This window comes from Pempheris klunzingeri, chromosome 7, assembly GCF_042242105.1.
Source record: "Pempheris klunzingeri isolate RE-2024b chromosome 7, fPemKlu1.hap1, whole genome shotgun sequence".
NCBI classification, from domain to species: Eukaryota; Metazoa; Chordata; class Actinopteri; order Acropomatiformes; family Pempheridae; genus Pempheris; species Pempheris klunzingeri.
In genome coordinates this window covers 14,570,222-14,588,670 of record NC_092018.1, presented here as the reverse complement: position 1 = coordinate 14,588,670, position 18,449 = coordinate 14,570,222, and the positions used below count along the sequence as shown (strand labels likewise).

At 40.7% G+C, this 18,449-nt stretch overlaps 2 protein-coding genes across 3 annotated transcripts in view; one reads left to right on the top strand and one right to left on the bottom strand.

Annotated features, from left to right (window-relative positions):
- The first annotated feature begins 3,032 nt into the window (after window positions 1-3,032).
- On the top strand, window positions 3,033-9,440 carry coq5 (coenzyme Q5, methyltransferase). Its single transcript, XM_070833939.1, has 7 exons — window positions 3,033-3,234; window positions 4,265-4,414; window positions 4,510-4,734; window positions 5,961-6,067; window positions 7,453-7,541; window positions 8,015-8,126; window positions 8,734-9,440. Exons 1-7 carry the CDS (start codon window positions 3,033-3,035, stop codon window positions 8,833-8,835), a joined length of 987 nt encoding a protein of 328 aa, XP_070690040.1. The 3' UTR covers window positions 8,836-9,440.
- Window positions 9,441-9,731: 291 nt separating this feature from the next.
- Window positions 9,732-18,449, bottom strand: part of znrf3 (zinc and ring finger 3) — a 65,977-nt gene continuing 57,259 nt past the window's right edge. The window contains exons 5-8 of one of the 2 annotated variants that reach the window (XM_070833937.1): window positions 17,293-17,403; window positions 15,777-15,944; window positions 13,139-13,241; window positions 9,732-12,976 (exon numbers count right to left, since the gene is read on the bottom strand). In XM_070833937.1, coding sequence (XP_070690038.1) covers window positions 11,229-12,976; window positions 13,139-13,241; window positions 15,777-15,944; window positions 17,293-17,403 — 2,130 coding nt within the window. In that variant the 3' untranslated portion in view covers window positions 9,732-11,228. The remainder of the gene's footprint in view (window positions 12,977-13,138; window positions 13,242-15,776; window positions 15,945-17,292; window positions 17,404-18,449) is intronic. The other variant, XM_070833938.1, reaches the window with a different exon arrangement.

The window sequence follows — 18,449 nt, the reverse complement described above, 5'->3', positions numbered from 1 at the left end:
CACTTCTCCTTTTTTCCCCTGTGGAGCTAAATACTTATCAGATATGTGAAATGACTCCCAGACTGTTTGGAGATGCACACACACGAAGGGAGGATTTAGAGTGCCATGTGTAACCTATTGGTTCCCCTCCGGGATGAGGTCAAGCATGCAACCTGCACATTTTAGAGGAAAACAGCAAGAGTTCAGCTTTACGACTGGAACTCCATGAAAAAAAAACAAACATGGACAGACGTGTAATAAGCTGGAACACTTGGGATGTACGCAATGACGATTTCTTAATTCATGAAAGGTGTGTCTGTGTTTCTTTCATCAAGTACTCACTCTGACACTGTCCAAGGGCTGGTTTTGTTTCTGTGTGCTGTTGGCAAGACAACTGCAATTCCACAGAGAAGCAAAATAATCCTCTAAAATGTTTGCAGGCTCCTATGGAAGTGCATTTGTAATTGTGAGGGCTCACAATTTGTCAAAAAGGGCTTCCTGAAAGATGCCTTGGCTGTAAGGCTCGCACAAATCCCAATTTAAATACCTGTGAACCTGATGCCTCCGACTGAACCACATTTTACAGCCTAAAAGCCTTGTGCAGAACTTGGTTAATAATATAATAATCCTAGCGGGGTTCTCAAACAAGACAAGTCACACAAATATCAGTGAAAACACAGAGCTTCATGCAGGAACTTAATTTGTGAACCCTCTTTTTCATTATCTGAAAATATAATCAGTTATATATAAATACTGTATAGAAATTGCCAGAAGTGTGGCAACACTAGTTCACAATTTATCATTTTAGGCTCTCCATAATACTGTTGTAAAAATTTTAATATCTCTGTCTAGCCTTACAGCATATGGTAAGTTATCAATACTGTAACAAATAAAGAAATAAATACCACATTCTAGGTGTTCTTTCATTCTACGTTCTTTTGTAGCAACTCAAAAGTGAGTTTTGGATTTTCATATGATACTGTCACATAGTGATTATACTGTCAGTATAATATTATATGAGAGGGACTGACAGTCCATGCATCCTGTCCAGAGTCTCTCCAGATAACAGGGAGGACTCCACAGGTGGTCTGGAGCTGTTTCACCATAAATGCATCACTACTGTCCAAATGCAGCTGGTGCCCCTTTTGTTTTTTTCCCCCTGCCCCACAGACTTTAAAAAAAATTTTTTTAGCACATTATAATTTTTTAATTTAAAATACTCAAGTACCAAGTCCACCAAAACAGCGAGGCAAAATGAAGGTCAGAGGGCCAATAGCCAATAAGAAGGTATGAGATGACCCACTATGTGATCATTTGAAATATAATTTCTGCCTTGCAGAATACAGTGAATGTTTTAAATTAAGGGGAAAAAAAGAAAAATAGGATGTAATCTCATTTATGAATGTAGACCCTGAGTTGGCCACCCCCGATTCCCCATAAACATCACTTTTGGCTTTAGGTCATTTAGAGATTAAATTGTTTTTATCCTTTATCTCTCTCTCTCTCTCTCTCTCTCTCTCTCTCTCTCTCTCTCTCACACACACACACACACACACACACACACTCACTCTCTCACACACACACACACACACACACACACACACACCACAGTACAGGAAACTAGAAGCAGCTAATGATCCTCTTACTCCCTCTAATGGTGACAGGATGTTTGAGCACATTCCTCAAAAGTGTCCCAACAGTGACACTTGGAACCAACTGTAAATATTTCTGGCTTACTTGGGTAATAAAATAATCTTTATGAGTCATAAAACCCCGTAAATGCTACTAAAAATGTTGAATGAATTGAAAATAATGCAAATTCTAAGGTTTCTTTGCTGAGGTCTTGTGGAGTCTCCAAGTTCAGTCACACAAAACCACAGCACGATATAAGCCCAACTACACACCCTCCCATTGACCCCAAAATGTTTTTAACTCAATAGCAATTGTGCAGCTGAAACATTAATCCGTAACTGTACTCGGAGCCTTATCACCACTCCTCTGGGTCCCTGGGAAAAAGCTTTAGCCTGCAGACCCCCCCTCTGGTCAACCTTCCCATAGCCAAGGACAAGAGAGCGATGGAAGCTGATCCCTCTGAACCCAAGTCGACGAGTAATTGAGGCAACAATGGCACAATACATTGCAGTGTCTGGTTACTGTCAGAACGAGAAAGTGAGAAGAATGGAGGACAATACCTGCCACTTTCTACACTCAGGGTAGTGAAGCCAGGTAGATTAGAGGAGAGGCACTGTTAGGAAAAAAAAGAGGAGCTGGTCTCACTCGATGGATTTGAAAAAAGAACTGCATGAAAGAGCTTTACTGGCTGTGCAGGAACTTGTCTGTTTTGATCCGCCTCACTCATTAATATTGTCTGTGACCCTGGTGCAATTAAGGTACTCTCATGCCCTTCAGTGGTTTGGAGTACATGCATTGGCCTGTTTAATGCTTGAGATTTCCCTTCTATTATTGTAGCTTAATGCTGCTGAAAGCTGTTTATATACTATATACTTGTACTCCTCTGCCTTCAGGGCAGTCGATTAGTGCTGAGAATTATCAAGAGGCATTTAGATAGTTCTTATGTAAACATTTCAAACATTCATTGACTCCAGTGTGTAGCTTTTCTCTGTTTTATATCATCACATTGGATGGGCTGTAAGCCATAGCTCAGATCGAAAGACATTAATTGTACAGATGGTAATTCAGTCCCCTGCTCCTCCTCTTCATGTGCCAAAGTGCAAAGTGAGTCAGACACTAAAACCCAAATTACTGCCCCAATAGGCCTATATGTATTTTTGGAAGAAAAAAAAAAGTCTGCAAATATATGTAGGCTAATGTGATATCTGTGGGCTCTGTGAAAACAAAAGGGATTTAGTTAGATATTCCATGCTCTAAGAATATCAGCTAAGCAAAAATAATAATCATCAATCAACTTTTTTATATAAGAAGTACAACCATGAGTGTAGTTTTATTTGGTACAACACACAGCCAAGTCTCAAAATGCTGCCGTCGCCTGAGAATGACGTCACACCGTCGCAAAAGTTGTGTAAGTAACCAACATGGCCGCATCCATGAGACTGCTGGTCCGGAGGGCGATCCGTCTCTCTCACAAAAATATTAACGTGACCGCTGCCGGACTGTCAGGTCGCTCAGGTTCTTGTTGGGAACCGTCGTCCTGTCGATGTTTTAGCGATGCAGCCGAAGACAGAAGCACACATTTTGGTTTTGAAACGGTGCCAGAAACGGAGAAGGCGAAGAGAGGTGAGCTACTGCTACTCTGAGATTCGTTCTGTCCTAACAAACTTCATTCAAAAATCTTGCTGTTTAAGAGTTTGTCGCCTCTTAATTAATGAAGTCAGCTTGAGGTGAGGGATTTCAGGTACTTTTGGGATCGCGAGGAGTTGCATGTCAATTCGGCATACAATTGACCCATGACTTGACACTTAACACACACAGGTTCAATCAAACCTGTAATAGTTGCAAAGCTGATTTTTTTCTCTCTCACCGCTTTCCAATGTCTACCTAAGTCAGAATTGCACCAAAATGAGAGCCGTTTGATGTATCCTATACATGCCGAATTTAAAAGTAGTCGGCACTAATTAGTATTACGTTTTAAATTTTATTTTTCCAGCACTGTTATACACTTAAGTAAGGAAGGGATTATTATTTACCAACTTTTTAAATGAAGTCTGTAGAAACAGAAGACAGTCCGTGTACTGCATACATTCTATATTTTTGATAAATATCTGTTGTCTGGTTGGTATTTACTGAATCATTTTGCTACAGTAATAATCACGCAGACATCTCTCCATCAAAATTATGCATGCCATCATTTGATGGTAGGGAAATGAAATAGTTCCTATATAAAGACATGCAATAAATACCTCTTCAAAAATAAATCATCTTCAAACTAAAATGTTATTTTGTTTGACAATTTAGATTTTAGGACAGGTAATTTCAGACATCCCATTAAAACAGTTACAACCTAATACAAACCTTGAGTACAAAGAGGACTACAGTTAATTTAACTCATCACAAGATTAGATATTTTTTTTGTAGACATGAAAGTGTGTCTCTTCAAATGTAAAAAATACAATGAAGTGAAATTCTTTTTACTGGAACAACATATAAAAGTGTCAAAACGAGGGTAGAAAACATAAGGCATAAATAGGAAAAACATAAAACATCAATTATTTTGGTGCATGAAAAGTAAAATATCCAAATATGTTCAAATAGCTTATAAGTTAAAATGTAAAATATTCCCTAAACAGCTTTTCGCTTTGATTTTCAGTGTATAAAGTGTTTGAGAATGTGGCCCAGAAGTATGACACTATGAACGATGCCATGAGTCTGGGGATTCATCGACTGTGGAAGGACACGCTGCTGCATGTCATGCACCCACAGCCCGGGGTGCGGCTCCTGGATGTGGCGGGCGGAACAGGTGAAGCAGTTAATTTGTACCTCTGCTTGACATCAAACCGAAACCCCGACTGGTGTCACACTTCTGGTTTGTTATGTGATGGTCTTCCCACGCAGGCGACATTGCCTTCCGTTTCCTTGAGTACATTCGTTCTCAGCAAGAGCGGCAGAAGCGGCGGGCTGCGAGGTCTGTGCAGACGCCGTCGTGGCAGGACATTTCCAGCAGCTACTCCACAGAGGACGAGGTCGGGCCCCAGGAGTCCAGGGCTGTGGTCTGTGACATCAACAAGGAGATGCTGAAAATGGGCAAGCAGAAAGCAGACAGCCTGGGCGTCAGTGCTGGTAAGTCTTTGTAAATTTAAAACAACACGTCTGATCCCTGAGGTTTTTTTGGCCTATCCCTTTCATGTTACTGTGCATGCAAAGAGGCTGGATAAACCTTTATGTTTGTTATGAGAAAGCCAGGTAATTTGGTTGACTCGTTCTGAAAGAAACTGGGAAACTGTAGCTTGTAAACATGTTATCCAGGTCTCCGATCGCTGTCTGCATCAAACCGACCGAATTGTGTCCATAATAACACACTGAATCAAAATCTGTCCAGTGTTTAAAGCTAGCATCAATAGCTTGTTCAGAATCTTGGTCTTGTTTAGTTATTCTTTAACTTTCACATTCGGATTATAATAAAAATTTAGCTGTTTTTGTTACTGTATTTGGGCAAAGTTCTTGTGTGACTGCTTTGTGTTTAGACAAAGAAACTGTGTGACTGATTCCAGTTTGGCTGATTTTGTGAAAAATCTTATATTCCTTTAAAGTGATTTATGAAAACAGTATTATTTTGGTATCAGTAATGAAACTCATTGGCATATGACACGAATATTAGAAAAGAAAATTGTTGTCATTGTCGTCGATCTTGTTATTTTGGTCAGAGTGACAACCTGACAGCCGTCAGAAGGGACTGGTTGAAAATAAGGTTCAGGAAAACAAAACCCAGAATATTTAGTACAGTAATCCAAGCAGCCATAAAGTACAGAGGGCTCATATTCATCAGCTGAGATAACTCCCTCATTACTGGAACAACACAGACTGGTGAGTTTATTAATGCAAGCATGGAGAACACCCAGTGATGAGAAACTTAGATGACTTAATCATCCTAGATGTCAGGTTCCTGTAATTCCCATGTAGACAGCTCCATCAAATGTAATCAAAGGCAGAATGAGGCAGCGTAATATTTGTGCATGTAAATGTATTCAGTGGAATAAGCCGTGTTTATGCTTGAATAAGCATGAATATAAACTAAATATGTGCAGACTTTCAGTTCCAGTAAAATCACAGCCTGGAAATGCAGATCCAGAACAGTTTAATCAGAGGTGTTTGACATGCATGACCTGAAGCCAGTACATAATAATTGCTGCTGGATTTGCAGAACAGAACAGAATCATCAGTGTAAAACTCTAAAGTTTACAAACTAGCAAAGTTGGCCTTTGAGGTGATGAAAGCAGTGGACCGTTGGTCGTTTTTGACTGGAGCGTCTGTGCTTCTGTGTGTCTTTGCGTGCTGATGTGTGTCAGGACTGTCGTGGGTGGTGGGGGATGCAGAGGAGCTGCCCTTTGACGATGACCAGTTTGATATTTATACCATCGCCTTTGGCATTCGAAACGTCACCCACATTGATCAGGTAACCGAGCCAACCATTAGCACTATTATTTCAACTACTCAAAGCGCTTTTACATGACATCCTCATTCACCCATTCACACATCATTCATACAGGAGGAATCTAATTTGGAGGAGACTATTCTTCCATACTCATTCACACACTGAAGCCATGCTTCAGGAGCAAGTTGGGGTTCAGTGTCTTGCCCAAGGACACTTCGACATGTTGACCCATAGGAGCTGGGGATCGAACCTTCTGATTGAGGGACGACCCACCCTACCACTGAGCCATAGCTGCCCCAGATGATCCCATAACGACATTTGATACTGCAGCTTCACTGATATCAGCCTGGTAGTGGAAAGAGGGTTAACAGCCAGTGTGTCATTCATTAGGACACTGAACTACTAGCTGCTTTATAGACACCAGGATCTGGTATCTGGTTAATGAAATGTGTGAAGAAATAAATTCACAATGATTCATATACATCAAAATGTTAAAAAAAAATAAGGATTATGTAATCAGATTACATTTAATACAAATGACAATTAGATTGTAATTACATTGCCAGACATTGCGTGATTACATTTTTGATCACGTCTAAAAAAAAAAAAAAAAAGCAATTTTTTAAATGATGAAACTTTTTTTCATCATAACCAGTGCAAGAAAAGTGTGCCTGATATGTGGGATTTCTCACACAACAAACAAACAGCAGTAACACAAACGTGCACAATAGAAACAGCATCCTACATGTTGTACAATAAAAACTGTTCACATGAAGTTTTTTTTAAAGCTAATTTGATTTGAGCAACTGTAAATGCTGAATATACAAAATTATTTGTACTGAATGTTTTGAGAAAAAACAATATTTTTGGAGCGGAAATTTCTGTGGCTGCATCATTTTGCAATATTTTCAATGTGTGATGGTCAAGTAATCCAAAAGTGTTCAGATTAAGTTACATTTCTTTTCTAATCCAATGGACTATGTTACTAATGTAACATGTAACTTGTGTTCGGTAACTGATTACATTTCAAAGTAATCGTACCCAGCCTCTTTAAGAGGACTCACAGTTAAACTTGTTTTTGTTAAGTTGATAGAATCAAGAGTTGCAGGTAACGCTAATTTTCTTAACTGATTAAACTCCGGATTCATTTTTTTATCCAATGCATTAAAGTGTCAGAAATCTGTGAAAAATGCCGTCACACTTTTGCCAAGTCCAAGGTGATATTTTGGAATTGTCCTAAATCCAGTAACACTCCATTTACACTGGCATTAACATAAAAAGCAGCAGATCTGCATATTTAAAAAGCTATAACCATCAGATATTTTTTTTGCTTGATGAATTCTTGTTAATTTTTATTGTGTATATATGTGTATATATATTTGACTTGCTTCCTCCTGTTTTTTAAGGCCCTGCAGGAGGCTCTGCGGGTCCTGAAGCCTGGCGGTAGGTTCATGTGCTTAGAGTTCAGCAAAGTGACAAATCCTCTTTTGGCGAGGTGAGTAGGAGTGTTCATTCAGAATTCTAGATATTTCTGTCATTGTCCTTTAAGACACTTAGAGAAACTCTGATGTTATGGTTTGGATGAACGCTGCCCTCTTCTGGTTTTGTACCTTAAAGCAACTGTGCCTGTTAAATGTGACCTGGCTGCATGAGTGGCCAACCTTGTGCCACAGAGGGCCAATAGTCTGTGGAGGATTTCACCCCAGCCAAAGGCCCCACCCTCTGATTAGCACCCCGTCAGCTGGAGAGGAAGAATTCATTAGTAAAATCACCTGTTGAGATGATCAGCTTGAATTAAACCCTTAGACTGTTGTTGTGCTTTGGCTCGTGGCTACTACCTCTGCTGCAGAGGCTCCATGAGGTTGCCAGTCTTTTGAGTGACTGTCTAATTCCACATATGCCTCAAAAGCAGCTTTTGCCCCCCCTCCCACCTCCCCCCGGTAACTTGGACCCTGCTCCGTTTTTCAGGCTTTATGACGCATACAGTTTCCAGATGATCCCAGTTTTGGGAGAGGTGATTGCTGGAGACTGGAAATCGTACCAGTATCTGGTAGAAAGCATCCGCAAGTTCCCCGACCAGGTAGGAAAAACTGATTTATTTACTTGTCTGTCCTCATTTACATTGCTGTTCTCAATCTCAATTTTGATTGTACAGATCTTATACAATTTTCCATTTTTGGCTCCTCAGTCATTAAGTTCTATTTTTTGTCCTATTTGTATTGATATGCTTTCATTAGACATGCTGGCTTTTTTAAAATTACTTTCACTGATGTAAATCATTGATTTTGCTTCTGGTACTGCAGCTAATTTAATTTTTTTTTTTTTAAATGCCATTTAAAAAGTCATGAATGTCCTCAGAGTTCAAGGTGACATCTTCAAGTGTCATTTTGTCTCACTTGTAGTTATTCAATTTATAGTAATTTAATAGTTCACTTACACAGATGGAAATGGTAAATCAGATAAAAACTGGGACCATAAATGTTTTTTTAAGTGATAAATGTTGAGAATTGTTGCTACATTTGTAAGTTGGCCTCAGCACTGTTTGCTGCTGTGTTTCTAAACCAAGTTCACATTTCTTCTTTGGTTTTCAATATTGATGCCAAGCATCTATCAGACTGATGTGCAGTAGCGTCACTTTGTAGATTCAGTGTTTGTGAGTCATTTCTTTTGCTCGTTTTCTTCTGCAGGAGGAGTTTAAACAAATGATTGAGGATGCAGGTTTCTACAGTGTGCAGTACTACAATCTCACTGGTGGAATTGTGGCTCTTCACTCTGGTTTCAAGCTGTGAGATGCACTTCTAACACCACCTGTGAAAAAAGAAAAGACTGTCACACTGGGCAAACAAAGCCTGAAACAGAGAATCAGACTTTCTGCAAAAGTTCTCAGACATGAATTTGAGAACATGAAGCCCAAGAGCTTCTCGCTGCTGATGTCGCAGCTCAGTGACAGAAAATCAGGTCAGTGGACATATTTATTGACTGTATTCTTTTCCTATTGGTGAACTCTGTTCAGTGACCTTTAAACTATTCTAAGAACTGTACTTAATACCAACGTTGGTGTAAAGAATGATGCACTACAAAATATCAGTGGTATCGGTGTAAAGACAAATGGCGAGTGAGTTAAACCGTTTAGTACAGTCAGTTTTGGATATTTTTCTATGTTTTGGCAACAAACATTAAACTTGTAAAAGTTGATCTCAGTATCGGAGTGGATTATTCTCAGAGCTACACAAGGCATAATGCGACTGTTAGATCAATGAGGAATGTATAAATGAAATAATGGAAAGGAGGACACCACAACATCAGTTACTTGAATAAAACTGTATATTTTACAGATCTTTGTACACTTTAATTACAAAACTGTATGGTACTAAAGTTTTAAAATCAGTTTTTTGGTCAGAGAAGATTTAATCGTCTTGTGTGCAATTACCATGTATATACAAAGTCTCATGTTAGTGATTTCTCTCAAAATAAAAAGCAACCAAATAACTCAAACGTTCATACACTCTGAACATAAGACATGGCTTAAAGATAAATATATTAGTAAATAAATATTCAGAGAACATATTTCCATTTATGAAATGTGTTTGCTATACAGGTACAGAAATATACACAGATTGATTTCTAGCCTTTTTTAAACATTTGTAATGGTAATGACAGAAAATAATTATATTCTTTAAAAATTAAAAAATATTAATTTTTGTACACATTTTAATCCTTAAGTGCTAGAAACAATAACAAAAAAAAAAATTAAATAGTGACTCAAGTACCCCAAAATGTTATATTTGCAGTAGGTACATATCTCTATGCAAAAGGCAAGATTAGATTCTCACTTGATTACAGCACTGGGTTAACTTATAAATAGGGTTATTTCAGAAAGATTTCCTCTGTGTAGAGAATGTGTATATTTCATAGAAACAGTATAAAAACAGTCTGCAGGACAAACAGAAAGGCATGAATGACAAGCATTGATATCGCGAGTATGTATTATGCATGGCACGATATAATTCAACGGATACACTGTGGTATTTATAACTGCATGTTTTTTTTTCTTATAAAAAAGTCACAGTACAATAAGGAACCCTTATGAAATGAGTCTTGTATGATTCTTATAGAGCTACTTTCCTTTGGCCTTTTTATACATGCTAGAACCTTTTTTTTTTTTTTATATCTATTAGAGTATGCCTCATCGAGGAACTTGGGTAAGTGACAGCAAAAATACAATTTTAAGGGCTTCCAAACAAGAGGTAGAGTGCTACACTCTACTTTTGAAGAAATCTACTGTCTGTGCGACACCATCACTTTAGTCTAGAGTTCAACTTAAAGCGGTGCAGTGTCTTCAGATATTGCTACAAATAGCTTAGCAGCGTAAGGCTTTCATGCTGCTCTGGCACATCTCATACAGGTAGGCCACTACTGGACAGAAATGCGATGCATAAAACTAATTCTGTATTAAATTGAATAGAGACCAGTGTCAGCCTTGCATTCACATTTCTATGCATTTTTCTGTAATATATAGCTTCTTCTCCTCAGAGAAATGTTTGGGTCGCAGACACTTAAAAAGACCCATTTCCCTGCTCTTGAACAAAGTAAAAAAAACAAAACAAAAAAAAAAACAATCATGTCTTTCTGTTTTGGTATAGCTATGTCCGTACAACCTATTTGAGTTGGTAGTTGAAGCTTTATAGGCAGTCAGTGTTCATGTGCGCGCATATACATATAAATGCAGATGTTTATGAATTTAGTGTACTTTTTTTGTAGAGAAAAATCTCAGATTCCTAGATTTCTTTTTATTTGATAAAATCTCACAAGAAATGGGCCCGGATTACTTAACGCTGAAGGGGCCTAACCCTTGATGACAGCAGAGAGTCTGCAAATAGATGCCAGTACCAACCTACTTCTAGTTTCAGTTACCAACCTCCATCCATATTTGTGGTATCACTTTGTCTCAGAGCCATGGTAACATAGTTTGGTGTTGAGACGTTTGTGGTCACAGGAATGAACTTGATACACTGTATCTAGAAATGACAGGCCATTTCAGTAGAAATCCACACAATCTAAGATGATAACATTCAGTGCTCAGAGAGCAAGGTTAGAACAAGGCAGCTCAGGGTTTCAATGATTGACTGACTGATACGGTACCAAATACATACTTTTGAGTCCCTTCTCTCTGGGCTCAAGTTCAAACACCCAGACCTCCCTCATTTGTTGAAGTACTGCGTCCCAGTGCAGTGGGGCTTGCAGAGAGCTGAGGGTGGAACAAAGCCCTGGCCTCCTCCTGAGGGTATGGCTGACCTCTAAACTGTCCTGAGGTGAAGTACCCCTCCCTGGGTTCGTGTCGCTCCCCTGTCCACACCTCTGCCTCCACTGTGACACTAATGGGCAATAAACTGCTTTGGGTCTCTGCCCCTGTGCCCAATTCGCAATCTGTGTCCTCAGGAATAATGGGTATTCTCTGGTTGAGTTCGCAGCAGCCCTGTCCAGAGCAGGCCTCTGAGTCTGCATGCGCATACTGCACATTAACAGCGTAGTCCTCTGTGTAGCGCCCTGCTGTGGCCCGGTGGACCTTCATCTCTTTGTAGAAGCAGCAAGGCAGCCCTTCGTAGCTCACCTGCTCTGAGGAAGAGCACATGTGCTCAGGAGCAAAATAGTTCTTGGAAGTTGAGCTCTGAAAGTCCACCCCCCTGTGAAAGCGTCCTGTGGCCAGAGGCCCAGCTTGGTCCGAGTCCTGCCCTTTGCACTCTACATTGGGAGGAAGTACCTCAAAGCAGCAGCTACAAGCTGCAGCCCCAAGCTCCCCCGACTCCTCCTGCGCCCCTTTTCCCCTGTCTGCTCCAGTAGCCTCTGGAGCCCCGGCTGAGGTAGTGCTAGTGTTGTTGTTCTCCCTGGGTTCCAGTGATGAGCGACTGCTGTAGTTGGGCTCCAAACTGCAGTTGGAGAGGTGGTCCCCCGAGTTATATCCTGAAGCTCCAGCGGGGAGCTGGAGGCAGTCATGTCCCAAGGGAGCAGGGGATGATGAGTCCTCAGCAGGGACCGTGGTGCAAGCCGCAGCCCCTGCTTCCCCCGTGGAGCCCCTACATGGACTCTTACTCCGGTAGACGTAAGGATCGTAGTCGCTGCTCAGCGAGCTGCGGAAGGTAGAGCAGCTACCATACACCCCCTGGTTGCTAACCTCTGTACAGTCCAACATGGAGTCACTGGAGGAACAGTGGCACTGGCCTGAACTGCTGCTGCTACTGTCACTACCAGGGCAGTCAGCAAGGTAACCACTGCACACTGAGCGGTGGCCATGGTAACAGCTCAGGCCAGAAGTGCTGCCGTTGTCACCAATCCTCGAAGAAGAGGCAGGTGCCATGTGTATCACTGTGGGGTATAGCAGCCCCTGTTGAAAGGCCCTGCTGTGGTGGCCTTTATGGGCCCCTCCTCCGCCACCAAGCTGCCCTGCCATAGCAGGCCCTTGGCCACCCTCAGGCTGCTGAGGGAAAGTCAACCCCTGAAAATAGTAGTGCTGGTACATAGTCTCATACTGTGAAAAGCACGCTGCACGCGAAAAGTTGCGACCATGGAACTTGGGTCGCTTAAAAGCAGCATGATGCGGCTGTGCTGGGTAGGCAGGGGGTCCACGGTGCTCTAGTCCGCAGTGGTGGGGGTTAAGTGAGTGGTCCAGATGGAGGTTGGGGTGGTAGCTCCGGAGAAAGGCAGAAGTTGTTTGAGGTGGGTACAGTCCTTGAGGATCTGGGTGCTGGTCCACTGTAAGCACGGTGATGGGGTTGCCGTGGGGGTCCATGCTGGTTCTGGTTGGGTAGGCTGTCACCTGGCCTGCACGGTGCACTCTGCCAGGATAATGGACTGGGAGCACCACCCGCTGCCGGCCATGGACTGGGTTTCCTGGGTCCATGCATGCTGGTCCTGGATTTCCCTTCTTTTGCTCTGTGAAAATAAATGTAACCTTTTAGAATCCCACAAATGAAAAAGTGTCAAGCAACAGAAACACTGGCTTCATTGAAGAAAAAATGTTCCCCTGGTTATAAAGAGACAGACTGTTTGATTACATATCAAAGCAGAATAGTAAGGTTTTGTGCACCAACTCACCGATAATGTTGTGTCTACAGTGGGGACAGGTGTGATGCTGGAGCAGCCAGGGGTCGACACATTTCTTGTGAAATCTATGAGCACAGGGGATAACCCGCAGCTCCTGGGGGGGGGGGGGGGGGGGGGACACAAGATTTAACAGTCAGATTTTACATGTACTGCAATACAATAAATTGCCCCTCGGGGACAAAAAGTATTCTGAATCTGAATAAGGCAGCAAATACTGTGACGACAAACAGAAAAAGAGACAAACTACTGTGCCATTACATTTGACACTGAAGTTCTAATGTCTGAAGTATTTCTGATTGATATATCATGTAATATTATGGAGATACTATTTGTGTGTGCTAAATAACATTCTCCCTAATGCATTAATAAGGTCAACAATGTCTCTTTGCAGCAGGTGAACCAAAACATCTAATACTCTAACAAGTAGGGCAAGCACTCAAAAGGCTTTCTTCTAGCATTTTTCTTTGATTAAATTAATGGCAATAGTCCAGCATACACACACTGAGGTGTGAGTGAAATGTCCAAGTGAACTGTTGCGATTAATTTAATTTAATTCAAGAAAAATGCTGGAGGAAAATTTGTGCTCACCTTACTTGTTTGAGAATAGAAGGCTCTTTCATCCTCCCTGTTAGTACAGTAAAGAATTTGTATAGATGAAGCTAGTAAGTAGAGAATACATCTGCAGTGTTTTTGTGAAAGTTATTTTTCAGGGCTTGCACCAGCTTCTGTAGAGGCAATGTTGGTAAATCAGTGGAATGGCTCAACTGCAACAGAGCTCTAAAGTCCAGTACATTTTTAAAGCAATCAAATGACTTCCAGAATTACAGTGTAAATGATGCCAATGAAAAACTGCAGCAGGGTTTAATTTCTCAGACGGTGAATAAATGTGTGGTTGAGAGCAGCTGAATGTCCAGACGGTGGCAGCAAAGCTACGAAGAAATGTCAATTGTGATGATTCTAAGTCTAATCCAGTTTTTTTTAGCTCTGAGGATCCAACTTTACATCATGCCACAAACAAAACTGTTAACGAGATGCCACACCACAGTACGAATACAACTTTGATGCTCAATGTCACCACTTTCTGGAACAAAACAAACAATAGGCTCACATTTGAGGATTGATATGAAAAGAATACAACACTTTGTATTCAGTGGGAGAATTGGCATGAAGGAATTCCAAGACACAAAAGCAGGAGAACGATGAATATGAATTATAATGTTCTATCCCAGTGAGAGCACTTTTACTGCCATAAATACTTTACTCTATGGCTTAATGTGACTCATCTTTGGGCTTTTTTCCACCCAAGCTTTTGTTGCTTGGTTCACTGCTCAAAAACTGCTTTGATGCCATTCAGCCTTTTATATCGCCACTTCCTCTGTGCAACCCTGGCGCCATGCTTTGTTGTGTTTTCTTCTCCTCCTTACCGAAGAGACACAGAACCACAAAACCCACACATGCATACACCAACTATGTCCCCCCTGGGCACTGGGGTTTGTCCCTCCAGCGTCCATACTGAGGATGAGCAATGCTGTTACAGTAAACCCTCTAAGTCCAAGATTAGGAGACATATTTTGACAATGACTCCTTTGAAGGATTAAAGAAGGCCACACTGGGAAAACAGGAAGCATAATCAAAACCCAATGCACTCTGGGTACCGTTATCTCTCCAGGTGCTCTGAAAGACTGAACCAAACATCTAAAAAGGCGCCGGAAAGAACGTCACATAAGATCGCAGGACTGCGGTCCCTGAGCACATCAGGGGAACTTCCATTCCATTGTCCACATTACTGCATTACGTTTCATGTCTACAGAATATGCAATGAAAAGAAAACAAACTCAGTGTGTAGATGACCACACGAACATCGCCAGAGTTAAGAGGTTTGGCTCCCACATGGTCTACTTATGCACATATGGTCCTTTAAGTCACTTTGGAAAAATAACATTCACCAAGTGCAGATGTTGTTTGTTTGTTCTGTTTTGAACTTTCCTGCATCAGATTAATTGTTGCATAAAATGCTCCCTTTGTCATGCATTTGTCTCATGACTTTTCCTTACCTTGTCTTCACTATGATTGTTTTTTTTTTTCAAATGTCAATAAGGATTTATCGATTTTTAAAAAAGGGGACAGATCAATTCAGAAAAGTGATTGGACCGTATGCTCTCGCACGCAAAAACGGATTATTAAAACCATTTGCATCCCAGATACTCTAGTTTAATAAAGTTATTTTTACATGGGTTTTTGTATTATATCTAACCAATATTCTCTTGGCTTACACAAATCAGAATAAATGCTGAAACATTAACTTTTTGTTTGTTTGTTATGGAATTTCAATGAGCCCTGTTTAATTTTTAATCTCAACTTGGTGACAAGCCTACCCATATTGAATCACAGTGTGTTTTGTCAGTTTATGCATTAGCTACAGATTCATGAGAACTGATTTAAAAGGTTGATTTCAAAACACACATGAACATAAAAACAAGACAAAACAACCTTTGTATTCATTGTTAGATCTGGCCCGCCATCCAGCAATAAATACCATTATTTGAATCATGCCGTTTAGATATGAAAGTCCCCTATCCGTAACGCAAAAATGGGAATCATAAATCAAAGGGTAAATGTCTTTTCTCACCTCCCCGTCAATGTACTTCTCCAGACAGATGGCGCAATCGGAGGTGGAGCTGCTGCTCAGTGAATCGGAGGCTCCACAGCTGCTCTCACGCTGGCCTTTTCCTTTGGCCTTGAACTTCCGTGTCTCCATCTTTTCCAAGGCTTGGATGGCCATTCTGTTCATGGAGCTCTGTGGTGGGGAGGAAGGTGGAACCGGGTCAGCGAGATCATCATCACGTTTGATGAACCACATTTAACTTTCGAAAGACCCTTTTTAAAGCTCTGTAGAATTTAGCATGAAAGCCAGCAACCATCAGGGCCAAAATAAGACACTGAAATGTTTAGATTTTAAGCAAACATCCACTTCAATGTATGTACATCAGTGCTGGCAAGTACTCACTTTTGAACTATGTTCCACTTTACTGATGTTAATGTGGGAGGGGTTGATGTTATGATTTAAGACTTTTCCCTTTGACATCATTTTGCAATGTTTGACTGACAGTTTGCAACTCTCTCAGACTCTCTAATTTGCTTCGTGTTGCTTTGAAAATTTTACTCATTAAAAATGGTGACTGATAAGTTGACACATAATGGATGACTTATTAGGATTTAACTTAATCATTCACATGTGTAGCAGACTTTGATTTGTAGTAGTCTGTCTGACTTGCTCATGCGTCTCACTCGCACAAGGCCGTGTTATTTATGCTCAGTCTTAACTGAACCAGGCTCTTCCTCTATTTTACCTTAGTTTTCAATGGAGTTTTTAACGACGTGAACATCTTCTTCAGCAAGACAGAAATTAACTTTGTCATGAAAGTCATTCTCATCGCAGGCTTGACAAACGTGAACCAGGAGGACTTGAGGAAATCTGTATTTTTAGTTTGTGATCAACTGTAGTCTTGTGAGGGCAAACCTTTAAGGAGTCTTAAACACCCAAAATTATTGTGACGTTTCTAATGTTTACAGTTAAATTGGATAGGAAATGTTTATACCGTATAAACTTCAAAATTTACTTCACAAGCTCAAGTTAATTAATTTTTCACATTTCAGTACGGAGAGGCTGTTATGTGTGACAGATTTTCTCCTGGTGTGAGCTGCTGATTAACCACCAAAGTCACAGCCAAGTCATCCACTGCTGTGACACATACACACCTATTATTTTACACCCACACAGAAAAACGAGTGCAGTCTACACACACACACACAGATACGTGTGTGCTGGCAGCATTACACCTGTCTTAACGGATGGCGCTACAGGTTTTCTGCTCTGTCGTGACATTTCTGAGCGTTTGGCTCCAGCAGCCAGCCTCTCATCAGCGTTAATTAAACGCTTCTCCTGATTCATGCGCCCAACGTAAGCCTCCTCTGAGAGCTTGTCAACACATGAGAGGAATCAATCAACAGCAGCGCTACTGCCATCTGACTCAACACCTGCAACTCCAGGTTTGAGGCACATTACAAGTTCTGTGACTCAAACTGGGATCATCAGTCGAGTTTCTCAAGTTCTAGTGGCGATATGTGTGTATTTAGATACTGACCTGACTTCTCCTTTGCTTGAGTTTAATCTTGATGAGCAGAATGAGGCAAACCAGCGACACAACCACGAAGAACGCCAGGAAGATGCCCATGTCAAAATATTCTGTGGGCTGCTGTGGAAGAGGAGAGGAACAGAAACACACATTTGTGAAATAATCTCTCACATGCAGCTGGTTAAAGGGATCACAAAAAGGGTTATTTTGCCTGAAAACTGTTGCATTTTTCATTAACATTCACCCACAGTTGAGGATATTTGATCATGGCTTTGTTAGTTAGTTGCTCAGCAGAGCAGAGCAAACAGTGATGTGACTCATTCGGCTCTTCATCATGCAAATAAAAACGCATATTTTGGTGCCGCTGTCTACAGCACATACATGGTCGATCATTCATGCAAGCCGATTCGTTTCCATCTCAAAATCATTTTCTTTTTACTGTGTCAATTTTTGACAGTGTGTCAGTAATTTACTCAGGCTAAGAGCTACATCTCACACTCTCATACATAAATGAGACCATTCTGAAGAGTACAGCTGAAAAGGTGAGCTGACCAACAGAACATTTTGATAATTGCTTTTTTCTTTTTTCAGTCATTTATCAACCAAACATGTCAACAAGTATGTTTCAAATTTCTCAAATGTGAAGATGCTGTTACTCACTGGTGGGTTTTGTCAACAAGTATGTTTCAAATTTCTCAAATGTGAAGATGCTGTTACTCACTGGTGGGTTTTGGCCTCAAGCAAATTACAAACTTTAAATACAAATCACTTTGGCTCTGGGTTCTGGAAGAATGTGATGGGCATTTTTTTCTCTCTACTACCTTTTGACTAAATGATTAATCAAGAAACTAATTGGCAGATTAACTGGTGATGAAAATAATCATAGGTTGCAACACTACTGCTCAAGGCAAGAAAAGGAAGAGATTTGACATCTAAGCTTTACTCAAGAGGTAGGAGTATACCAACGTATGAGGCTGACAATTTCCAATAAATTCAGCACCTAAACAACTGCTCAGAATTCACAGGGAATGGCCAGATTGTTTTATTCTTCAGGAAAACGTCTCTTATCGGACAGTCCTTTCTCTCTCGGGCTTTCATTATGTCAAGCTATTTGACCTCAAAGTGTGTTGGTCTCTTATCAAATATTCCAAGCAAACAAACAGCTC